Here is a 22,524-nt window from a genome sequence, read left to right on the forward strand (position 1 = left end):
AACTACACACCTGTAAAGTTTCATGACTGCTTCTTGCGGTCGGTTGTGACGCCATCGTGTTGATAAGATCTGTCCTAAGACAAAGTTCTGAAAACCGCCTCAGCGGCAGTTTCTGCTACACTTTCACTAAACTACATGATTATTATGCAACGGTGGATGTCACTGACGTAGGTGTACCATGGCGAAACTACAACGAAGGAGGACTACAAAAAGTGCAACTAATACATGACCGGATGAAATCTACTTTAATTAGCATGCAGGCTTCAGAAAGAGCTCCTTCTGTGACAGGCTGCTTCACTCGAGGTGTGTGAAGGAGAGAACCCGGAGCTCCTTCCTTCCTGCTGCTGTCACACTGAATCAACGTCATTCAATGTGCATTATGAATGAAACTGATCAATATCAATATTTCCTTTGGGCAATGATGTAGATTCAACTGTTTGGTTAGTTTTGTCTTTTCAATAGTTTATCATAGGCCTAGCTTGTTTTTACTGATGCTTCTTGTTATTGAGAATGAGAATTTGTTTATTGACAGTTTGCTATATTAACTGTTCATTTTATTTCGTATTCTTGTTTTGTTTTCTTACTTATTGGTTAAATGTTCGAAGTAAATAAATACATATGAAATGAAACGTAAGGATTGTCACTGTCTATTCATCAACATGAATCCCATTACTTTATGACTATATGAAACTAATTGTTAAACCTGTGCAAGATAGGCAAGTTGTGCAAAGACGTTTGTTTTCATGGACGGCCGAATGGTGCGTCACTTTAAATGTTGCCACCGCAAGGAATTGGGGGGGGGAGGCTTTATCTTCTTTCCTTTAGTAAAGGAAGTTCCAGGGTTTCCTATGCTGAAGGAGCTAAGTAAGGAAGCATTGAAGCACCTTTCCTTCGCATATAGAGACATCGAACAGCTCTCATCATGGCGGCCACTTAGATACTTCCGGGTCGTTTCACTCAGTTAAGAACCTTCAAGCAAAAAGGACTGGTGTCTCCAGGGCCACATTTTGCCATGAGACACACAAGGAGAAAACAATAACTTGTGGTGCTGTCACGGCTGGTAACAATTAAAAGACTTATTTGGCACTCATATACCATTCTCAATGGTCGTTGCAATAGGAAGCCTCACCTTTATGAGGCTCCTGGATTGGTCGCTGGCATCCAGCAGGGTTCCACGTCCCACACACATCATCTGAGCTCAACTCAAGCTAAGGTTTTAGGTTTAGTCTGTGCAGTAGTTTGCTTGTTGGTGACGTTGGTGTCAGAGGGGGGCAGAGATGTGGGATTGTAGATCGCTGGCGTAGGTGACAGTGGAGGGTCTGGGAGGCCAGTCGGCGGCGTCCTTCAGCTCCAGGGCCAGGTGCATGTAGCGCACCCTCGGGGGCTTGTTTCTCCGACAGAACAACCAGGAGAGGAAGGACGAGCCCCAGCGATCGATGGCCTCCTGGGAACACGTAAAGCATGAGAAACCAGGCAGCAAGTCAGCAATATGCACGTCTTTACATTATCTCTGCTGAATGCATGAGTGAGGCAGTTGTGTGACCAAAGCACCTAATGTATTAGATTTTATTCACATTGCAAGATAATTCACAGTGCTTTTTTTTTTTTTTTTTACTTGCAGGAAATATTGGGATTGGTTGACAATTTTAAGTTATTACACTGCTCATTGCATTATCATCAAGAGCTTTCCTATATTAATCCTTTTTTGTCAAGTTGCAGTAACAGATTTCTGCACTAGTGATTCCTGAAAAGACCACCGATTGATTCTCGAGATCAGCTGAAATACATTTTTAACCCAAAGACCAAATGAAATAGTAGTAGACTGAAAGATGAGCTATTGGATTATAACATTTAATATTCATTTTTTAGATTTAGTTCTTGATTATTTATACAGCATGTAACAGGACATCGGAGAGAAAAAAATGAAGCAAGAGAATTAGAGAGTTAAGAGTCAATGTACCGAAATCTTTCATTAAAGTGAAACCAGACAAAACAAAAGTGAAGTCAAAAGCTTCCCAACCTGAGGAGTGTCAGCAGAGGGGGGCTCTGCGGGGCGATTTACCCCCTGATTGCATCTGAAAACTAGCCTCCGCAAGATGATGTCAAGGATCAAAATCTACGGGAGATTTCAGTGGGAACTTCAGAATATGCTGGTCATGAAGATTAGGTTACAGCCACAGAAACGCACAGAGAAATGACTCAAAAGCAAACTTTAAAAAATTAAATATGATTCAATCATTTCATCCATTAGGCAGGAGAAGGAAAAAAAATCAATGCATGCAATGCAAGTCACAGTATTCTAATCAAAAGAGGAGATCAGTCACAGAGAGCTTGCAGGGTGTGATGTCTTGTACCTCCAGCATGAAAGACACAGCCGCGTTCACTGTGACAATGATGACCAGCGTAACGCGCCAGTCATGGGGAACACACACGATCTGAGTGGAGGCAGAGCAGCAGGAAGAGAGCACTGAATGCAAAACCACACACACACACCATCAACGTCATGCACCTTCCCAGCAGCAATTGTTGCGCCTTCACTCTTCACTCTAAAACCTTTCTACTTTCACGTTTCTGCTGTTCAAATCTACGATTTTTTTTTTTTGTATTTTTTACAGCAGGCAGCGCAACAAAAACAATGCATTAGGAAAAACCAAGCTTACCTCCAGGAAGCTGTCGATGGCAGGAACAGGATAGAGCATGATGAGGAGGACAAAAGTATACAGACTGATACAGGACAGCATGAACGGCCCTGATAAAAAGATTAAGTGACGCCAGCTTAAACGGTTATTTGCAATTTGCAAGAATACCAAACATAAGTGATAGCCAGTAGAGGTTGTAATACATTTGTTTTACTCATATTGAAGTGATAAATAAATGGCTTTAAAACAGGAATGGATGCATTTATCAAACTAACTCTAATTTGAAAAACTGAATTTAAAATGACAGTTTAAAATACTTTACTTTTCAATCAACTTTCTATTTGACATAATATCTTTATTAATTCAAATCATACCTCTTCTAATTGTAATGCTTTTTTCAGCATCGTAAAAAAATACATCTCAGAATGTGCCTCGTTCTGTGCCGATTATAATCTCTTTCCATACGCGTCACACTGACAATCAACCATCGCTACGAATAAATAAGTCTTACAGTTCTTGTAGCTCGGCTGTCTGAAGGGCTTTCCTTTGGAGAAAATGATGGCTACAGCCAGATACTGGAAGGAGGAGACGTAGAAGAGGGTGGTGTTCTCGTAGTTCTTGATGTTTTTGTGGTCGTGGGGGCTCGTTACATTTTGGCTGTGAGAGAGACTGGAGCTGGAAATATTACAGGCACTAAAGGAGGAGAGAAGCAGATAGTGAATGCAAACCTCTGGAAAGTTGTGCATTCATAAATTAGAAAACAATAAGACAAAAGATGTCAGACTTTTTTGGGCTTTCTGTACTACTGTTTGTCTACTGACCAGCTTACCTTATTTAAAACCCGTTACTCTATCTAACCACAATTTATAGGAATAAAAACAAGGCAGTAGACAAGTCAGACTAGTAATAAAACAAATGAGATGGACAATGTATTTGTTTTTTGCTTGCCTTTACCCCATTCTTTTCATTAGCCAAGTAAACCACCCAGACAGAAGAATAACCACTATGTGAACAAAGCCTGAAAATCAGACTCATTATTTTGTTTTGATTGTTTTCGTTATTGGGGATGTGTGCAGCAATAACAGTTTGGAACCAGCGTGAAGTGTGCAGCTAGGATAATATGTAATCATTTATTTTAAAGCTGGAGAGAAGGCCGAGACAAAAGACTGGTAAATCTATGTAGATGCTACTATATACAACCAGTGATTTACTGATTCATCATTCTTGCTGGAGCTAATTTTAGGAATGTTACTCACTCTGACTGAGGCGTCCACGTCTCATACCAGCTCTGCTGTCGTACTAGGAGGAAAGCCAGGACCTGGAAGACCAGGCAGGTGAGGATCTGGGTCAGAACTGAGCAGAGCAGCCGGCCGGATATCAGACTGGACGGCGGGCGGTGCCACACCAGCTCCTTCCATGCCGGGTTCAGACTCACTGAAGACAGAAGTTACTGTGTGTTAATACTGTTAAAATAATCCATTGCTTTTTGTCAAACCCCACCAAACTCAAAAGCTTTTTTTTTTCCATGCTGCTCACTTGTGAAGGCAATGATGAGAATGATGGCGATGTCAATGAAGAGGAACTGGAAGTCTCCCAAGTTGCTGAGAATCTACAACATCAGGAAGTAAACCATGATGAACCTTCTGTATGTCATGTGGGAACCGTACCAGTGTTTGTAACTCAATGGCACAAAGCACGCAAGTTAACAGAAGCAGGACCTTCAATAACATGTCAAAAAACACATGTTGCTTTCACCTTTAAAACACCAAGGACATGAATAAACACCAAGTATTATGCAGCTGGAAACATCAAACATATTACATTCTCAAAGAGGAAAGATAAATTGTTACAACAAAATGTGTTGTTTTTTTTGCATTTTGCAAACGTGTTTACCGAATAGAGCAAAGTGACACTGAGGTACTGGATGATGCTGTAGAGAGCCATGAACTTGAACACGCAGAATGATGTTATGAGGGCAGCTCGGCCCTCTCTTATGAAGAAAAGAAATTCAGAGATCATCAGAATTAATAGAAAAAGGTTAAAAGGACAATCCTCACAAGTTGGCACCAAAATGTAAAAGTGAAACTGAGAATGTTATTAACTGTGTACCCTGTGTCTGTATCATTACACCCCTGGTGGTCACTGACAGAACTGATGCAACGATGTTTGTCAAACTTTTTTTAACATACTTTGTAGTGTATTTCCGAAATGTCAAATTCTGTAATCTGTATGGTTTTTGTGAGTTGCTACCTGATAAGATTGGGGACACAGGAGATGTTTGAGGTGGTGGAGGTGAACGGTGAAGCAACAGAAGCCTCTAGCTCAGACAGAGAGATCCCACTGTGAGCTCTCTTCAGAGCCTGAGACGGAGAGAAAACTTAGTTGGTATCACTTTTTATTAAAGTATTACCAATAAGAAGAGGTGGGAGTTTCAATGTGACACACCTGTATTTGTGTAATTAGATTTTTCAGACCTTTACTACATTTCCGGTGGAAATATTTTACATTTTAGATACTACTTACTAGTATCATACTAGTAACTTTGAAATATAAGGTTTTACATTAGAAGCATTACATTATATTATATATGTAGGTCTGGATATACCACTTATAACTTTTAAATTGGAAAAATATTTCTTAATTGTTGGATAGTTGACTATTTTTCAAATGTCATAATGGATTTATTTTAGTAAAGGAATAAACCACTGCCTTCACACTCATTTGCTTTTACAAAGTTTCAAGTGTTCCGTCAAGTTTTCTGCAGATCCTGAGAGCCAATCAGACACCGGCATGTAAGCTGCTTCACAAAGGTGTCATCAGTCTTGTAATGGGATAAAGTATATTGATGTCATGATTTGAAAAAAATAAAAAATAATCCATACTTACTCCACAGTCATTTGCACCATCACCACACATCCCAACAGTGTAGCTGGAAGGAGAACAGCGGGTGAAAGTTGTACATTTGCCAGTGGGGATGAATCTTTTTTTAAATCACATGAACGTCAACAGATGAAAATCAAGCTCATCAACAGATTACAGCTGAAGCCACAAACACACGAGAGACTCACTCAATGCTCTGCAAGACTTCCACCAGCTGAGTCTTCTGGTCTGGAGCCATGCGGGCAAACACGGTGGCTCTGATCACGAGCTGCAGCGCCCCCGTGTGGAGAGACAAAGAATTACAGCATAATCCAAACGACACGACACCGGTGTGGTAAAACAGAAACGAAAACTGCCCCTGATGTAAACCCAATACCAAATCTGAACAGGTGTTTGTGTCTGAGGATGAACCTGTACCTTTTGGACGAGTTGAGGGAAGTGCTCAGTGATAACAGCGAAGGCTCTGCCAGTCACAGCGAAGTGATAGCTTTGTTCCTGCTGAGTAACTCTCTTGTCATATACCCCGTCCTCCAGGTTTATCTCCACAGTCTGAAGGAGAAACGATGAGTGAATACCCCTCGAACACCAGAAAACTATCAAACTGTATTATCTTGCATGACTTGTGGAAGATTCAATGGGACATCTTTTTGGCATGAAAACAAAAGCCTTTCGTGATTGGCTCAAACTATTTTTGGAGCAGTTTTAACTTTCCCAGGCTAATAAAGATAGATAATACAAATATTCTCTACCATGAACAGGCTTTTGTTTTTCGTGTTTTAATATATATTGATTTTATTTATTACTCAGTGGCCCGGAGGCTTTTTGTCTCACCTGATTGTCCTTGTCGGTCTGAGCTGGGTTGTCAGTGTAATGCCATGTGATACTAGCAGGGTGGAAATCCTTAGGAGGTGCAGCATCTGCAATAATGACCCGCTCATGTGGGCGCACCATCCCACAATCTCGAGCCACAGATATCGCTGTCAACATGTTGTCACCTAACGGAGGATAAAAGAGAGAAAAGGGGGGAAATAAGAGAACGTACTGATGTTGAAATTCAGAATTATGTCCTTTACATATCAGCCGTCGAAGCAATGATGACGTGACATTAAAACAAAAGCAATTAGTGGATAAAGTCACAAAACTGATTCACCTGTGACCATCAAAGTGCGGATGTTAGCTTGCCGTAATTCAAGTAAAACACCAGCTGTCTCCTCTTTTATTTTGTTCTGCATGATGACCAAACCAAGGAACTCCATGTTGGTTTCTATCAGGTCCCTAAAAGCAACAAATACAAACAATAACAATGAATCATAGACACATATATATTGACAACTACCGTACAAAATTCATGCTTCAAGTCACTTTATAGAATCTGAGAACAATTATTTTTATATCTTGCCTTTCTGCTCACCTTTCTTGTCCTTCTACGGAAGTTAAAATGTCCTACATTTAGCAGAATGATTTAAAACATCCACAATCAGAAATGAATGTGTTGTTTTCAATGAAATGGGCACATGAGTTTGTTATCTAGCAATATAACCAAACAGCTAAATAACATTTTACGCCCTTTAACATAAGACTGATTTTCCCTGCAGGTTGTTGCGAGTACAAAATTGTGAGTCCAGCAAGCAGCTTGCAGCTTGATTCAGAGAGAACACCACAACCTGACATTTCTTCATGTTTTAGTGCAAGTAGCTCTGTAAATATTTGGACTGATTATTAACAGTTACAGCGATTTGGGGTCTCTGCCAGTAGCTACGTGCAGTGTTATCGGTGGAAGGAAGAGTACCTGCTGAGGCTCTGGACTTTGTGCCAGGAGAGTTTTGACTCCAGCTGTCGATGTGCCAGGGCAATAACCCTGAAGCCCTGCCTGGTGTAGGTCTCCAGAGTCTCTGTGAAGCTCTGCGGGACTGACGAGAGTGACAGAGCCATGTCAGTCCTTGTTTTATTTACTGTTCATTACTTTGTGTATCTTCATAGTGATGCCAAATGAAGGGAGGAAATATCCACCCAAACCTTTAACATAGAGAGGAAGTGTCAAACCTGTGTGCTGTTTGCAGAGGCTGGCCACAACCTCCGGTGCTCCTTTCATGTAAGCATCCATGTGTTTTTCACCCAGCCTCCTGACCACCACACTCATCCTCTGCAGGGTCGAGGAGAAGGGGAACTGACGCACAATACCAATCTCACAGGACTGGAGAGAAGAAGACATGTTGTATACATGTTCAATGGAAAAAAAAAACAACAACTTCAAATCAGTTTGTATTTTACCTTCAGTGTAAAACGAATGGCCGAGTGTTCGATAAGATCGTCCTCTCATGTCAGTACGTTAACAGCAAAGAGATTGTTAGCTTAGCTTAGCATAAAGGCTTGAAACAAGGGGAAACAGCTAGCCTGGCTCTGTAGAACCATCTGTCAACCAGCACCTGGAGTCACGTCATCACTTTGAGCAGCAAGTCACTTGCCTCCGTAAAACCACAATTTACAGTTTTTACACGTACAGATTGACCGAACATGACATAGCGTGTTAATTAGTGAGTCCCTGTTTCCAGTCTTTATGTTACGTTAAGTTAACCAGTCGCTGGCAGTAGCTTCATATTTAACATTAAAACATGAGAGTAGTATATCAATCTTTTCATGTAACTCTCGGCATGAAAGTGAATACGGGTATTTTCCAGAATGTCGACCTATTTGCTGTAAGAAATATGAAGTTTTCATGAAAAAAGGACGACTTACTGATAATGCAGACAGCTCCTGGGGGAAAAACAAGGATTTAATAATGTTCAATTTTGAGGTCAGGCAACTACAACTATATTATCTTTACAGCTATAGAAAAATACACTGATCACAAAATAATGACACGGAGAGTAACTGTACCATGTTGTGAGTTAGTGGATTGTTCTGGTTGGCTTCAGGGACGGAGTGCTTTGGAGGTCGCACCACTGTGGGCATTATGGGATTGTGGAGTGTAGTCTCTTCCTCTGTGGGCTCCTCTAGGATCTAACAAAAATAAACAAAAATTAGATCATATGATGTCTTAATAACATGTTGAGCTTGTAGACTCCTTCACACTCCTCTTGAAAGGAAGAGGCATTTTCTGCTGTTCATGCTGAAGTATCCATGGTACCAGACTGTAACCACTTTAGCCAAGAAGAGCTTTCTCTGCCAACGCGATGAGCGTGGTGCTGCATAATTCATGCACAGACCGGTATCCCAGCTAGTTGTGGTGCCAGTGACTAAGCTCGTTGGGTGTAAACATTGGAAATCTTTGCTTACCCAGCCCGTAGCGCTGAACATCTTGAGGTCTAAAGGGTCTCCGGAGAGCTCGCCCTCGATCTTGGTCAGTGAGTGGCAGGTAGCCATGCAGGCCACAAACACAGTGTTAACCAGACTTTCTTTCGCTGCGTCAGCCTCTGGGGGAGAAAATCTGTGATAGGAAGGGAGGAGAGAAGGATAATACTGTATTAAATGGCCGATGCTGAATCAAATTGAAGGTCATTTAAAAACTATCCTTTTTTCCGGAGAGAGTTAAGAATCAAAACGTCCTGTGAGAAATGTTAATAACAACTCCACATAGAAACATAGTGCTCTTTTACTGATTTAAGTAAACAAAAGTTTTGTTTCAGGCCTCTGTGAATGTGTCTTTCTCTAATGTACTAGGAATGTACTGAAGGCCAAAGCAGGCACAGTTCTTTCTTTCAGATCTCTCAGGTATGTAAACTGAACAATCGACTGAGAAACTGTTTAGAGACAAAATAGATAGAAAATGAAAAACCTGTTAGAAATGTTATCTCATCTCATCTGTCTTGTGGTTACTCTCAGAAAAACTCATACAGTTTATGCAAAAAGACAACAAATACAAGAGGCTCTCTTTTACCTGCCACCTTCAGCTGACTGAACACCCCACAGGTCCAAACCATCTTCTGTCAGAGTACCAGTCTGAGGGAAAACATAGAGACATTTAATGCACCAACACAAACTGTAATAATCACGCCTCAGAGTAGGAAATCAATGCTAATAAGCCTCAATTCTCAGAGGTACAGCAATGTATTTTGTCTTATGTTTGAATCATGAAAGTAAAATAAATAATTGAACTTTCTTCATCTCTTTTCTTGATGTACAATATATATATAGAAATATACATTGAAGAATTAAAACTGTGAGCTTCTTAAAATAAACTGTCTGACTGTAACACGTGGCTGCTGGTATATAAAAATAAAATAAAAACAATTAAAAGACACTTTCGGGCAGTATGACACCACGGCTATGGAAGTGCTTTGGACCATCTGCACAATCACAAACCAAACTTTGATTTCAGGCTTCGACTAATTATTGTTTTCAGTAAATGAATGAATTTGTTTGTTTCAATTAATTTCTCAATTGTTAAAGATGCTGAAAAACGCCCAAGCTGACAATTTGCTTGTTTAATGTGAGCAACAGTGCAAAACCAAAAGACATATATTCACATTTCACTTAAAAAGTGACAAACGATTAATCGGTTGCCAGAACAAATAATCGTTTCAACTTTACTTTGATTGTTTCTTTTGCACCAACAGTATCAAACGTATCTCCATACTCACTCTATGTGACATGATGAGGAATGTTTCACACTATAGGAAGTTTATTTTTTTTTTTTTATTATAGATTGAGATGCTTTCCAAGTGAATCAATACCATACCATTAACATCATTCAAGAAGCATTATGCTTGGTGCTGTGGCCAAATGGAATCAATGTCCAACTACATCACTGCCTCAAGACATCATGACTCATCGTAATTTGGGATTTTGACGGTCGTAAAAAAACCATGAAGTCCTTCTCCTTGTACTTGCACTTGAACTGGGTTTGGATGCCTCGTAACTAACTTTCACGCATTCTAAGTTAGGAATTTATTCAGTCGAAGTTAAGCAATCCTAGAAAAATGATGATAGTATAACAACATACGATGGTTCAGACTACCTTGTCAAAACAAACCAGGTTCAGTTGACCGCACATGTTGATCCTCTGAGGACTGATGCAAAAGATGCCGACTCTCTTCAGACGACGCTGCGCGTACACGATACCAGCCGTCATGGCTGCCGGTAGAGCGGGCGGCACGGTGATGGTGATGATGTCCAGAGATTCAATGATGATGGTTTTAGCTGGAACCTGGATGAGATCGATGAGGAACCATCAATGACTGACAAAGACGGATTTCTATAGGACGATCGAATCCTAAAGTCTCTTTGAGATACAGCATCCGAAATGTGAGCTTCTCCTCTCGTGTCCCAGAAGAACAGGTTACCTTGTTCATGATACTGAGGACGATGGTGTAGATGAAGCCGATGCCCGCCACTCCCACCAGACACAACAAGAAAAGGTAAGCATCACGGTACAGCTTGAAGTCCGTGGGTTTAGGGTGGAGGATGGAGCGCACAAGTTGGCCTTTCTCTGTACTGAAGCCTGTGGCAACACATAAGTGATGACATTTGATTATTTTCATCTTCTTGTGAATATGTTCAACCCTGAGGGTGATCAGTCTACAGCTAAAGCTAAGTTATCAAAGCTATTTTCATAATGAAGGAAGCAAACCGTTACTCCCACTCCGTTTTTTTCCCTCCGTCTCACCTGTTCTGACTACAACAGCCTCCACCAGCTCTCCAGCGTAGAAGCGCGTCTGAATGACGTGGGTACCACAGAACAGGGTGTATCTCTTATGCTCCTCCATATCGAAGCTCCTGGCCGCTTCCTCGCCTGAACTGGGCAGACTCGTCTTGGTAACTGGCACGCTCTCTCCTGAAGATGGACGGAGGATTAAAATCAAATAAAACACCTTAAAACAGAACAAAAGCTTAAGAGTTGTGCACAGCTAAAATAATGAATCAACCAAAAATATTGCACCAAACCAAGAAAGTTGCCAAGAAATGTGATAAAATTATTTTTTTGTTCACTTTCATGAATTCATAGTTGTGTGGATGGCTTACATTTGGATGGCACAGAGAGATAAACCACGATAACCACCTCTCGGTTTAGGTGGTCTTGACTACAACACTGTTAGTAGCAGCAGTGGAAGTACTAAAACACATCAGCTGGCTGTGTCAGTAGTACCAATAGTACAAGCTGAGCAGCATAATCTTTCAAAAATAGTGGTAATCACTTTTGTCAAGACAATAAAAATGAAAGCCAGTTCTCTCGTGTGTGTCTAGATAATAAAATAAAAGGAAAAAAGTTCAGATGAACCTTGGAAATAGTAGTTTGACAAAGAATTCTTAACTCAAAGTCCACTTGCTAGCTTTTCCCAGGACGTACAACAGGAAAACTCCATGAGAACTGAGTAAGCTCCGTCTGCTGATGAAGACCTTGAGGTGCAGTGAAAAGCTCCGGGAAAAGCTAACAAGTACACATTGGGTTAAGATTTTTGTTTGTGTGATAGTAAAAGTATAAGGATATACAACCTGTCAACATGCTCTCATTTACAATGCAGGTCCCATGTATGAGCACGGCGTCGCAGGGCATGATCATCCCATTCGCCGGAATAATGATGACATCACCGGGCACAAGATCTGTTGACATGGCCTGTTCAATATCTAGGAGCAACGTTGAGCGGAAATGAGACACACTCTCTCTGCAGGGAATCATGAGGACGCTACTAGAGATCAATAATGTGATTCATGCATTACGGAATAACAGAAGAAAAAAAAAAGAATAGGACTTAAATACAATACTACATCAAATGTAAACACTATAACGCCTTTAAAACATCAACATTAGTCTTGTTTTCACGAATAGCCAGAAAGTAAAACATACCTTTACTTCCTCTGCACACTGAAACACGGACCACGCTGTGTGCTGCCACCATGTCATGCAGCATCACATATTGCTGGAATAGGAGAGACACGGTATCATAGAAGACTTCTGGAGACACACAAGATGCTGAGTAGAGACTTCTCTCGACAAGATTATTAAGGACATTTCCTACAAAAACTGCTATTCCTGTACGACTCACGTTTTTGATGGTGTACAGTGAGGTAGCTATTGAAATCACAGACATAAAAACTATGGCTGTAGCATAATAGTAGTAGTCCTCAGCACTCCAAAGAATGACACTGAAGAGCTGGAAGATGTAGAAGGGATTCAACACCTGATGGAGGAAGAGAAAGAAACAAGATTAAGATTAGCATTGTTGGGGTTAGTATGCTAAAAAAAAAAAAAAAAAGTGGTAGATGTGATATTAAATAGCTCTGAACTTACTTCCTTTATGAGGAGCTTGAATAGAGACGGCACTCTTACAGCAATCTCATTCTCCCCGAAAAACAACCTCCTAATAGAAAAAAAAAAGGAATTTTAAGCAAATTATAACTTTAACATGGTCACATGCCTGAGGGGCAGTCTATTTTTGGATGCTTGCTCTATGGTTAATAAGAATGTGTGTACCTGTAGTCCTGCAGCGTTTTAGAAAGGCCAGAGCTGTGGTCAGAGTGGATGCTTGCACAGCTCACCGTCACATCCTCCAAGCCTCTAGAAAAGTCACACACATTCATTTCTACTGGGCAACACACAGAGTATGCATACTGCACCAACTATTCAATAGCAGACATTTAGTTTATTTAGCAAAGCTATAATAAACCATTTCCAAATACAAGCACATTGTTTTTCATCTGGACTCTTACTTGTACAATTCAAAGTTCTGTATCGCATCACTCCAGTAGTATTTGGTGCTGTGGTGGGTGAAGTAGTGGATCTAAGAGGGGGAACGAGATGGTCGGATATTGACTGTGTAACAACTTTACAGACATACTTCAAAACCAGCCAATTAGTGATCGGGACACAAAACTTAAATTAATGTATTTATACCAATCAGTTACTCGGATTACTGAATATAAATCTGGAATTAGCATCAGATGAGCAACTGAGGCACCTGAACAGGTTGTCTAAATTTCCCACGATGCTCCACTCGCTCAGCGCTGATGCCGTACTCTCCGTCTCCGTTCGCCAGTTGAGCAGTGGACTGAAGATCCAAGCTGTCAAAGGGTTTGTTCCCCGGAGCCGACATCACGTGCACTTTGGCTCGAAACCACTGCTTGAACTCATCCTGTTTAGTAATATAAAGAATTTCATATTTCCTTGGCTGTTAGACCACGCTGAATTTATAATTTGGCGCGTAATTCGGTGTGTGTGTGTGTCAAAAAATGTAACACGTGTCAGAATGATTTATGAGCGGCAGCACAAGAGCAAACTCACAATTCTGTGAAAGAAGAAGTGGATTCACCCACAAATAAAGCTATCGTGAAAACATTTTCTTGTTTGTTTCTTTGTTTAAGCAGAGGAGCACAGCAATAGCCTCAATTACAAATGCTGACTTTACTTTACTTATTTTCCTTGTTTGAAAACAGCTTGCAGAGAAAAATTGTTGTATGGAAAAAAGAACGGAAATTCTGCCGTTTTCCTACCGTGGTCCTGAGCAGAAGTGTGTGTGCGTCCCTCAGCGAGGTGTGTGTGCAGGTGCCCTTAACGCCCCACTCAGGCAGCCAGTAGAGCAGGAGCAGCAGGAGACCCCCGGAGAACACGGCACCCACACCCACCAGGATCCTCTTCCACAGACAGGGCTGGTAACCCCACACCTCCTGCACAGCCAAACACTCATTATCACACTGAGGACTGGGACGAATATACTGCTCAGTGGCTTGTGATGTGGGACAATTAAATACAATCTTAAAATAAAGCTTCCCAGTAAGCCATGACAGTGTGACAGTGTGACAGTGAGTCAGCATGCACGTTACCAGAGAGCAGCTAATCTGTGCTTTTCCTACTGTGACAAAGTCAAAATGTCAATGTGAAAAGGGACAATATCTTTCTACAGTCATTGCTGAGGTATTTTTTTAGGCGTTTTTATAAAGAACATTTAAAAAAAGCTTATATATATTTATATAACAGCTGAGCACTGTAGCCATCAGCAGACGTTACTCATACAGGAGTAAATACATACTTATTTTCAGGAGCAGATTAATACACTTTTCAGATTTTAGTGAATATTTACAGTAACAGGATGTCGTATGTGGGTTTGAATTAATAAAATAAAGCGCTCTTGTTCATTGTAATGAGGGAACATGTTGTCCAGTGCAAAAGTGTTGTTTTATCGGCTATTTGGGGCTTTAGTTAGACAGACATTACTTGTCAGTAGAATTCATCTATTGTTGATCTTTTCATGGGAGTTGACAATAAGAAAAATAATAATTACTCCTGCCTTTCTCTTTAAAGCTGACAACATGCTGATTGCCATCTTGTCTTAGTAGTGACACACTGCAGCTGCCATAAATGAGATAATACAAATCTAATGGTGCTTTTGGTGTTTATCCGATCTCCTGAAACTCTGACGGTAAGAGGAATTATTTATTCCATTTTAGGAAATACACATGATACTCTTGTGTCCGTATGTAAATGATATGTCTGAAGCCAGCAGCTGGTTAGCTTTGCTTAGCATAAATACTGGAAACAGCCAGCTTGGCGTTGCTCTGTCTGAAGGTAAAACTGCACCTAACACAAATAATTTTAGAGCACCTGATTGGTGGATTTTATTAATTTGGGACAAAGTCAAGATAGCTGTTTTACCCTCTATTCTGACTTGTGAAATTACTAAATTCTCCAAGTTACTTTGTGTGATTTCTGTGGCTTCAATTGAAATCTAATGTAATGCTACATTAATATTAATCCACACTGATGCATGTACAAATGACTTCTATCATTTAAAAGGCAAAATGCTACAAATCTCCTATTGTTATCATTTGTTAACAAAACAATGTTGACAGGGAAAACATTATTAAAATGAGAAGTGATATTTACCATCTCATCCTCCAGACCCTGGTTTATAATCTTCACCTCTCTCGTCTGCATTGTGTCACAAGTGCAACTACTGCAAAGAAAAAGCGAGCGATGACTTTATTTACTATATTTCCAACAGGTGCTTTACTTCGCTGAAGCTTTCTTATCACAGAAGCCTTCGACTCTGTCTGGTCCGCTAAGATGTTACAACTTCTATCTCGGTCACGGGTATAAAAATAATAAACACAGATGGTGAAAGAAAGTCAGTCAATCATTGACTACATATAGCCTTAAAACTGAATGTTCCATATCTACTTGATAAATAAAGGAAATGTCTCTTTCAAGTAACAACCTGACTGAACATAAACAGACACAAGTACAGCCTCATTTTGGCTTGATTAGCCATTAAGAAGTATGATCTGTAGGATTGTGTGTTGAGCGATGAAGCAGTGCAGGATAAGCTGTAATTCAATGAAACCTTTGCACCATACACACATGTTTATGTTCAATAACAGTCACACCTGCAGGAATGTTCAACTCAAAGTCTATTAGACCTGACCTCTCAATAAGCACCATCTTGTATGAGGTTGTTTTGAAGCAAACATTTCTTGGATTACTTCACATCACTCTGGATTCATATGTTTTGCCTCTAAATCCCAAGAAAACATTATTTTAATATGTTTTTAAAAGAAAACGAAGTGATCCAGGTTAGGTGCAAGCGTGAGACATACACTACATCTGCTATGAAAAATCTGAAAGTGTAAGGCGCTGAACTTTTTCTCCATCTAACTTAAAGCCCGAGCAGCATCCCAAACATTCAGGCTGGTTGTGGCAGCATCATGCAGTGATGGAAGACTGGAGGAGGTAAGACAGTAAAATAAATGCAGCAAAAACAAACAGAAATCCTGTTCGAAACCCTAATGCGGTCTGCAAGCCAGCCAGGGCTTTGGATAAGATTTATTTTTCAGCCGGACAAAGACCTCAAACATAGAGCCAAAGCTACACCGGGCTGGCTTTAAAACAACTATGTTGCAGTGCTAGAGGAGCCAGAGGAGTCCACATTTCAGACCAATCCAGAAAGTGTTGCAGGGTCCCCTATTGCAACTTGCCATAACTTTTTTAGGTTTACATAATAAATTCCAGATGTGCAAACGTATCTACATAGACTCAACTATCGCACGCCTACTGACCTCAGGGAGAAAGTACATCCCTGGTTTGTGTTTATCGTAAATTAGATGTGTAGAGATTTCACACCGAAAAAAACACGTTTGGGTGTCAACTAATCAATTAACCCAGCATAATAAAAGTTGTAACACATGAAGTCAAACGAGGTGGATACTTTTCACAGACACTGAACAGCCTCGTGTACTGTTGATCTCGTATAGCAACACGTTTTAATTGCTAAAACAGAGAAACCTCAAATCGGACGTTTTCTATCAGAGCGGAAAACAAACGTTTCCACACTGGATCAGCATTAGATAATGAATGAGGAGCCATTTTCAGGCGCAGTCTGAACCACTTGTTACATATCCATGTCACTGTTTCGCAAGTCGCCGTTGAGCTGTGATCAAACGCAATCTTCTCACGAGACAGCCGCGAATATAAACACCGTGTCATTAAGCACTAATGCGTCCGCGTTAACTTACCGACGACTCCTCTCTATCAATGCACGAGACGTTGCACAGACAGGTGAGTGAACCGCTGCACTGAAAGTTTGCTCGCATGCCCGTCTGCTGTCGTGCAACACTGTGGATCTGACGTGTGAAGACACGCGCCCACACAACACGGATCCACGCTGCGCTGAGATCGGACCGTCCTAAACCGGTCCATTCAGAAGGAAGTGTGAGGGGGGGGGGGGACAGGATGTGAGGTCACTAAGGGACACCGTGTTTGGGCTGAATTTCTGCAACTTGCAACAAATCGGAGAAGACGGAGATGAGTGCTGAGCCTGTCCCCTCCGGGTCTCGTTTTCACCGCCTCTCTCCACGCAATAAATGCATCATTTAGTAATGAGCCGGCCATTGGTTGGAGAACATGTCATGTTAACGCGGTGATGTTATTTCAGGTCAGTGGCAGAGAAGAACTAGTCTGTGACTTGGCTGAGATTTCAGTAAAACCTTCTGGGTCTTCGTCACAGATGTTAGAACAAAACTCAAAGACACAGCTGGTGTGGTTTTCAAATTTATTTGTCTTCACATTAGGATCATATCTTTATATCAAATTTTCACATGAAAAAAACCGACATAGTGTGATAACAAGTTAGAGTTATGAAGTAAAAAGGTTTAAAGTACAAAATATGTCAACTAAAATAACAAGAAGTCACGTGTCCTGCCATGAGGTAGACTAACATTACTGTGCACATTCAACCTTGAGTCACATACATATTTTCAGATTGTTGTACGTTTAAAGAGAGGAAAATATCTACATGATAACTTTCCCCATGCAAGTCAGCCTTTAATTTCCACTTCTTTGACAGCATCCTGTAGTTTGCCAGCTCCACGTTTCCTACCTGGAATAAATAAATAAATCAAGAGTTTTACTTTTGCTCAAAAAACATCAAAACAAAAGAACCAACGTAAGACAGTAAAGTCAAGATGTACATCAATTGACCTTTGTCGTTTATGGAACCATACACAAATGCAATATAAAGAAATACCCAGATAAAACCAGCTCTCTCTGTATCAAACATTTGACGGATTTGAGCAAAACATCAGCTGAACCATCAAATGCAAGGACGCTAAAAACAAGCTGCGAGAGAATAGAGGGAATGCATTTATTAAAGCTGAATTAACCGATTGTTTAGGCCACAAGTGGGCAGCGCAACAAGCTGTAAACACTTTGAATTCTCCACTATGTTAGCTATTTGCTAACTATGTCTGTAATGTATGTTAATCAGTTCTGGGCAGAAGGCAAAATGTGGTTTTATCAGAGCAGTTGCCTGCTGCTCTTGAGGTTGAGAGACAAAAAAACAACAACAATGAGCCTTTAATGCACTAAACTCAAGTGTTACCTTTTCTTTTGCCTCCTTCTCCTTTGCCAGCCTCCTGGCCTGCAGGCTGTCCACCAGGTGTCAGAGGAGCTCCTCCACCCTTGGCTTTTGCATAAGCCACAGTCACTTTGCTGCCATCTATCTCACAGTCCTCCATGGCGTCTTTGACAGCTTTGCAGTTCTCTTCACTCTCAAACTCCACAAAGCCAAACCTGAGGAGCATGTAACATAAAACAAGTCAGTGTGAAGCATGAAGCAATTATTACAATTATGACAATAAAAAGATAACTTTAGGCTACCCACATTTTTGAAACTCCTGTCTTTTTATCTAGAGTGACTCTTGCAGTGAAAGCCCCTTCAAAGGCACTCTTCAGAGTCTCTGCGGTCGTCTTCTCGGCGAGGCCCATCACAATCAGTGTTTTGGATTGGACTAAAGAAAAAACGCTTGTTTTCATTAAACTGACTTTTGAAACACTTGAAATGTATGTTTTGCTATTGAATATTAGACCTTCATGAACAGTATGATACGAACAATCCTACACACATTTTTCCTGCTCCGATTTAGCCTGCGTTTTGCAGAATTTTACTCTGGTTTCCCTTTTATCGATTTTCATGTTTTTGGATGACAGCAGGGCCTTTTCAGCATCTTCCACAGCTGCAAACTCGACAAACGCAAACCTGCAGAGGATTACAGATGTTTCTTTAGAATATTTAAATACTCTCTTCATTGGAAACAAAATAAAGATCAGTGTACGTGTTCTTACCCCCGTGTTTTGCCTTCGCTTTTCGGTACGTTGACACTAACAGCTGTCAGAAAGACTTTCTTGAGGGTTTTTTCTTTCACATTGAAAGGCAAATTGCTCACAAATAAGGTTTTACTTGGAGGAGCTGTGAGAAAGAAGAGAGATCTTTTGTAAACACAGGTAAATCACTAAATCCAGATTTAATTGACTGATGTACAGATTTTTTTTAAAGAACAATTTAATAGCTATACTATGAGGTCATCCATCGACGGTACATTTCTAAATGTTCAGTGATTTACCTTCTTCTTCGTCGGGGTTAGCTTCGATGACTTTAGGCACACCTGGTTTTTCGACAGTGTCTACAATCACAATCCGGCCTTGAATCTCGACTCCTTGTTTTTGCTGCCATACATTATGAGCAATCATTTTGCTTTCAAACTCCACAAAGGCAATGCTGTTGAAAAATAAAGACATTTCAAGTAGTATTAATTATAAATATCCAATAAATGCATGTTTAGATTATCATCATAACCATTGCATTCCTAAATATAATACTTTTAAAACTAATTTAATCTTTTTGCACATCAATGTATAGTGAGGAAGTGGACCGTAACGAAGGTTTTTTTAGTCTCTCACCCTTTCTTTGGGCCTTCAGTCCCACCAGGAAACCTAACATCGACGGCCTTTTGGAAGATTTTCAGAAGGTCTTCTTTTGTTGTGTTGTACGGGACGTTCTTCAGAAACAAACATTTCTCATCTAGGGTTGCTAAACACAGCACAGTACTCAAGTTAGACATTTCATCTTTATCACCCTCCTTGGACATTAATATGTTTTGTATTAATTGTTTTACATTCCCAGATCATTACATCATAAATCCATTATTCTAGCAGTTAATGAAAAAAACTAAACTGAAATGTAACTTAGTTTTATAGACTAAACGATGAATTTCCTTCTTGTGGATTTAACATAGAGTACAAGCTGGACCGTTATCTAATAATGCAAGTTACACAGAAGTTAAATAAATGTGTGATGAAACAATTATATTCAGTTGAGTTACTTTTTTTGTTTTTTCCTGGAGCTTTCTTCTGAACCGTTTCCTCGCTTTTGACCTTTGCTTTGGCGATCTTCATCGGCTTATCGTGCATCATTTCTCCGTGCAATGTCAAACCTTTGGTCAAGTCCATGTCTGAGGCCAAATCGACATGTGCATATTTTCTACAACAGCAAAACATTACATCAGAGTTTATTTCGTATTTAAAGCAGCAGCAATATTACTTTGAAATGGATGAGACAAACAACATCTAATGCACCTACTAGAGGGTTTCCTGCCTAAAGGGAGCCGACAGTAAAAATGTTAAACAGCATACTCACTTGGACCGGTGTAGTCTGATCTCTTGAACCGGGAGACTTTGTGCCTTGAAGTAATTTTCTAATGAATCTTTGACTTCATCGAATGTTTTGGAGCTGTTCAGGTTGCCAATATAAAGACAATATCCTACAACAAAATAAGAGAGTGAAATGTGTGAGGGCAAGAGTATACGGCACCTTACAGGACGAAGCATTTAGCAGTCTGTCTGATTCTGAGTTCATACCATCATTGATGAGCTTGGTTTTCTTTGACGGGGAGGCCTCAGCAGAAGAGGGGGCCTTCCGTTTCCCTGTTACTGCAACTGAATTAAAAAAATGTTATAACTACGTCATAACTAACAATTTCTAGTCTCTCCTAACTTTTTCGTACTTGACACCCGTCATTAAGACTTTATGCTGCACAAGAACACCTTTTTTATTTTTTACAACTTCAAGATATACGTAATGTGCCGCGTTGGTATTTGTTTCAGTTTGGTATTTTAATGAATGTTTAGAGGTTCAATGTTAAATGTGTTGCTGTAGTGCCAGAAGGAGGAGACTCATCCTCATTACACATCATTTGAGACCAGACTGCTGTGAAAAACATTGTGATTATTTTTGTGAGTAAAGTGAAAAAACAGAACAAAGACAGTAAGAACTTTTACGTAACACAGCTGTTTTATCATTGACTACTCGTTAACTCTTGGAACCATCCTTACCTGGTGTCTCTTCCATCTTTTCATCTCCATTGGTTTCCTTTTTAACACCATCGTCACTCTTCTCCAATGTTACAGTAACTGCGGCTGTACTTCCAGCGACAATGTCCATCTGAGAATCTGAAGACGAAGCTCCGTTACTGACACCACTCACACTCTCACTCAGACACTTTTGTGTGATGTCATGTTTGCAGTACCTCCACATTCCTGCACCTCTTCCTTGATCTCCAGCTCGGCACCTGCTAAATTAATGATGAATATTTTTCAGTGGAGGACTAATATTATCTTAACAAAAAAAAAAAAAAGATAATGCAATAGTCACTTTTGATTGTTGTAAACATCCTTACCACAGTCCATCATCTGATCACTTGCATTAGTTCCCTTTTCTGTATCATCAACGGTCTTCTTGTCGCAGGATATAGTCACAGTGGACGTACTTCCTTTTACGTCAATGACAGTGTCCATCTGATGATCTAAAGATGCAGCTTTGTTACCGACACAGCTCAGAATCGTAATCGGACATCTTGTGCAATGCATTTTTCTTGTACAGTACCTTGTTGAACGATATAATGTTATTGTCATTATTAAGTCGTCATATTTACTGTAATTTTTCAATTGTTTTAAAGAAATGACTTGCCAGTTTTGACATTGTCCGCTTCTTCTACATCTTCACCGGTGTCCACTTTGGTTTGTCGTGTACTACGTCTTGCAGTCTGAAAAAGACACAAACACATTAATCAAATAATGAGACTGTGTTCTCTGCAACCAAAAATGTCCAATACTGATGAACTTGTCAATTCGTTAAGATTACATTACCACTATGCCTTAAACTTTAAGTAATGGAATATGAAAAATAACCAAGGCCCAGGGCCCAAAGGCCCTCACATGGTCAAATTATACGTGTAGTGAATGTAAGCAGCAAATCCTCACATTTTACAGGCTTAAACCAGTGAAAGTATTGTATTGTCTCTTGGTAACTACTTAAAAACTTGTAAATGCTTATCAAAATGTATGTAATCTAAAATTAGCTTCTGTCAATCGACTAACAAATTCTACAGTGTTACATGTAATAACGTTACTGTGACGATGTACCCACTTAAAAACATACAGACACGTTTTCCAGTTGTAAGTTACCCACTTGAAACAGTGCTTGTAACATGTGGCATAACCGTTCATAACCATTTTAGCACCAGCTAAGCTAACCAACTGTTAGCTTGTTAGTTTGTAGACATCGTTAAAAACGTGTTTTGCGTGGAAACATCTAATCGGTGCAAGTTGGAGCCTGGTTAATATAAAAGTAAAGTAATGTAATACTTACGTTTTCCTTCGCCATAGTTTTTGTTACAACACCACGAGATCGTAAGCTTCGTAGCAGAAAATACACGTGTGTTGAGCTCAAAACATCTGCATGAG

The 22,524-nt window shown here is 40.1% G+C and overlaps 2 protein-coding genes and 1 long non-coding RNA gene across 3 annotated transcripts; 1 reads left to right on the forward strand and 2 right to left on the reverse strand.

Moving 5' to 3' along the window:
- Positions 1–1,261: 1,261 nt before the first annotated feature.
- On the reverse strand, positions 1,262–15,387 carry LOC306706254 (polyamine-transporting ATPase 13A3-like; the record flags this gene model as incomplete). Its single annotated transcript, XM_079173255.1, is given in 31 exon segments — positions 1,262–1,444; positions 2,021–2,116; positions 2,355–2,435; positions 2,661–2,749; positions 3,151–3,332; positions 3,896–4,073; positions 4,176–4,248; positions 4,533–4,629; positions 4,890–4,999; positions 5,526–5,568; positions 5,708–5,787; positions 5,937–6,068; positions 6,351–6,514; positions 6,670–6,794; positions 7,309–7,429; positions 7,563–7,713; positions 8,397–8,519; positions 8,796–8,946; positions 9,397–9,458; positions 10,477–10,665; positions 10,802–10,959; positions 11,125–11,287; positions 11,950–12,083; positions 12,304–12,376; positions 12,503–12,637; positions 12,748–12,817; positions 12,931–13,014; positions 13,167–13,237; positions 13,415–13,588; positions 13,947–14,120; positions 15,337–15,387. Coding segments are annotated over 31 exon segments (3,717 nt in total).
- On the forward strand, positions 14,801–18,769 carry LOC306706256. The gene is made up of 4 exons (XR_013767363.1): positions 14,801–14,872; positions 16,112–16,179; positions 18,356–18,541; positions 18,637–18,769. It is a non-coding gene; the product is annotated as an uncharacterized lncRNA (long non-coding RNA).
- On the reverse strand, positions 17,491–22,513 carry LOC306706255 (nucleolin-like). The gene is made up of 15 exons (XM_079173256.1): positions 22,430–22,513; positions 21,749–21,824; positions 21,459–21,584; positions 21,309–21,353; positions 21,115–21,231; positions 20,641–20,718; positions 20,420–20,543; positions 20,106–20,263; positions 19,684–19,813; positions 19,347–19,501; positions 19,069–19,192; positions 18,849–18,982; positions 18,608–18,734; positions 18,326–18,516; positions 17,491–17,824 (listed from the first exon to the last, which is right to left on the reverse strand). The coding sequence occupies exons 1-15, from the start codon at positions 22,442–22,444 to the stop codon at positions 17,763–17,765; spliced, it is 1,662 nt and encodes a 553-aa protein (XP_079029382.1). The 5' UTR covers positions 22,445–22,513; the 3' UTR covers positions 17,491–17,762.
- Between the last annotated feature and the right edge of the window lie 11 nt (positions 22,514–22,524).

Source organism: Pholis gunnellus, assembly GCF_910591455.1.
Source record: "Pholis gunnellus genome assembly, chromosome: 14".
In the NCBI taxonomy this organism is placed as follows: Eukaryota; Metazoa; Chordata; class Actinopteri; order Perciformes; family Pholidae; genus Pholis; species Pholis gunnellus.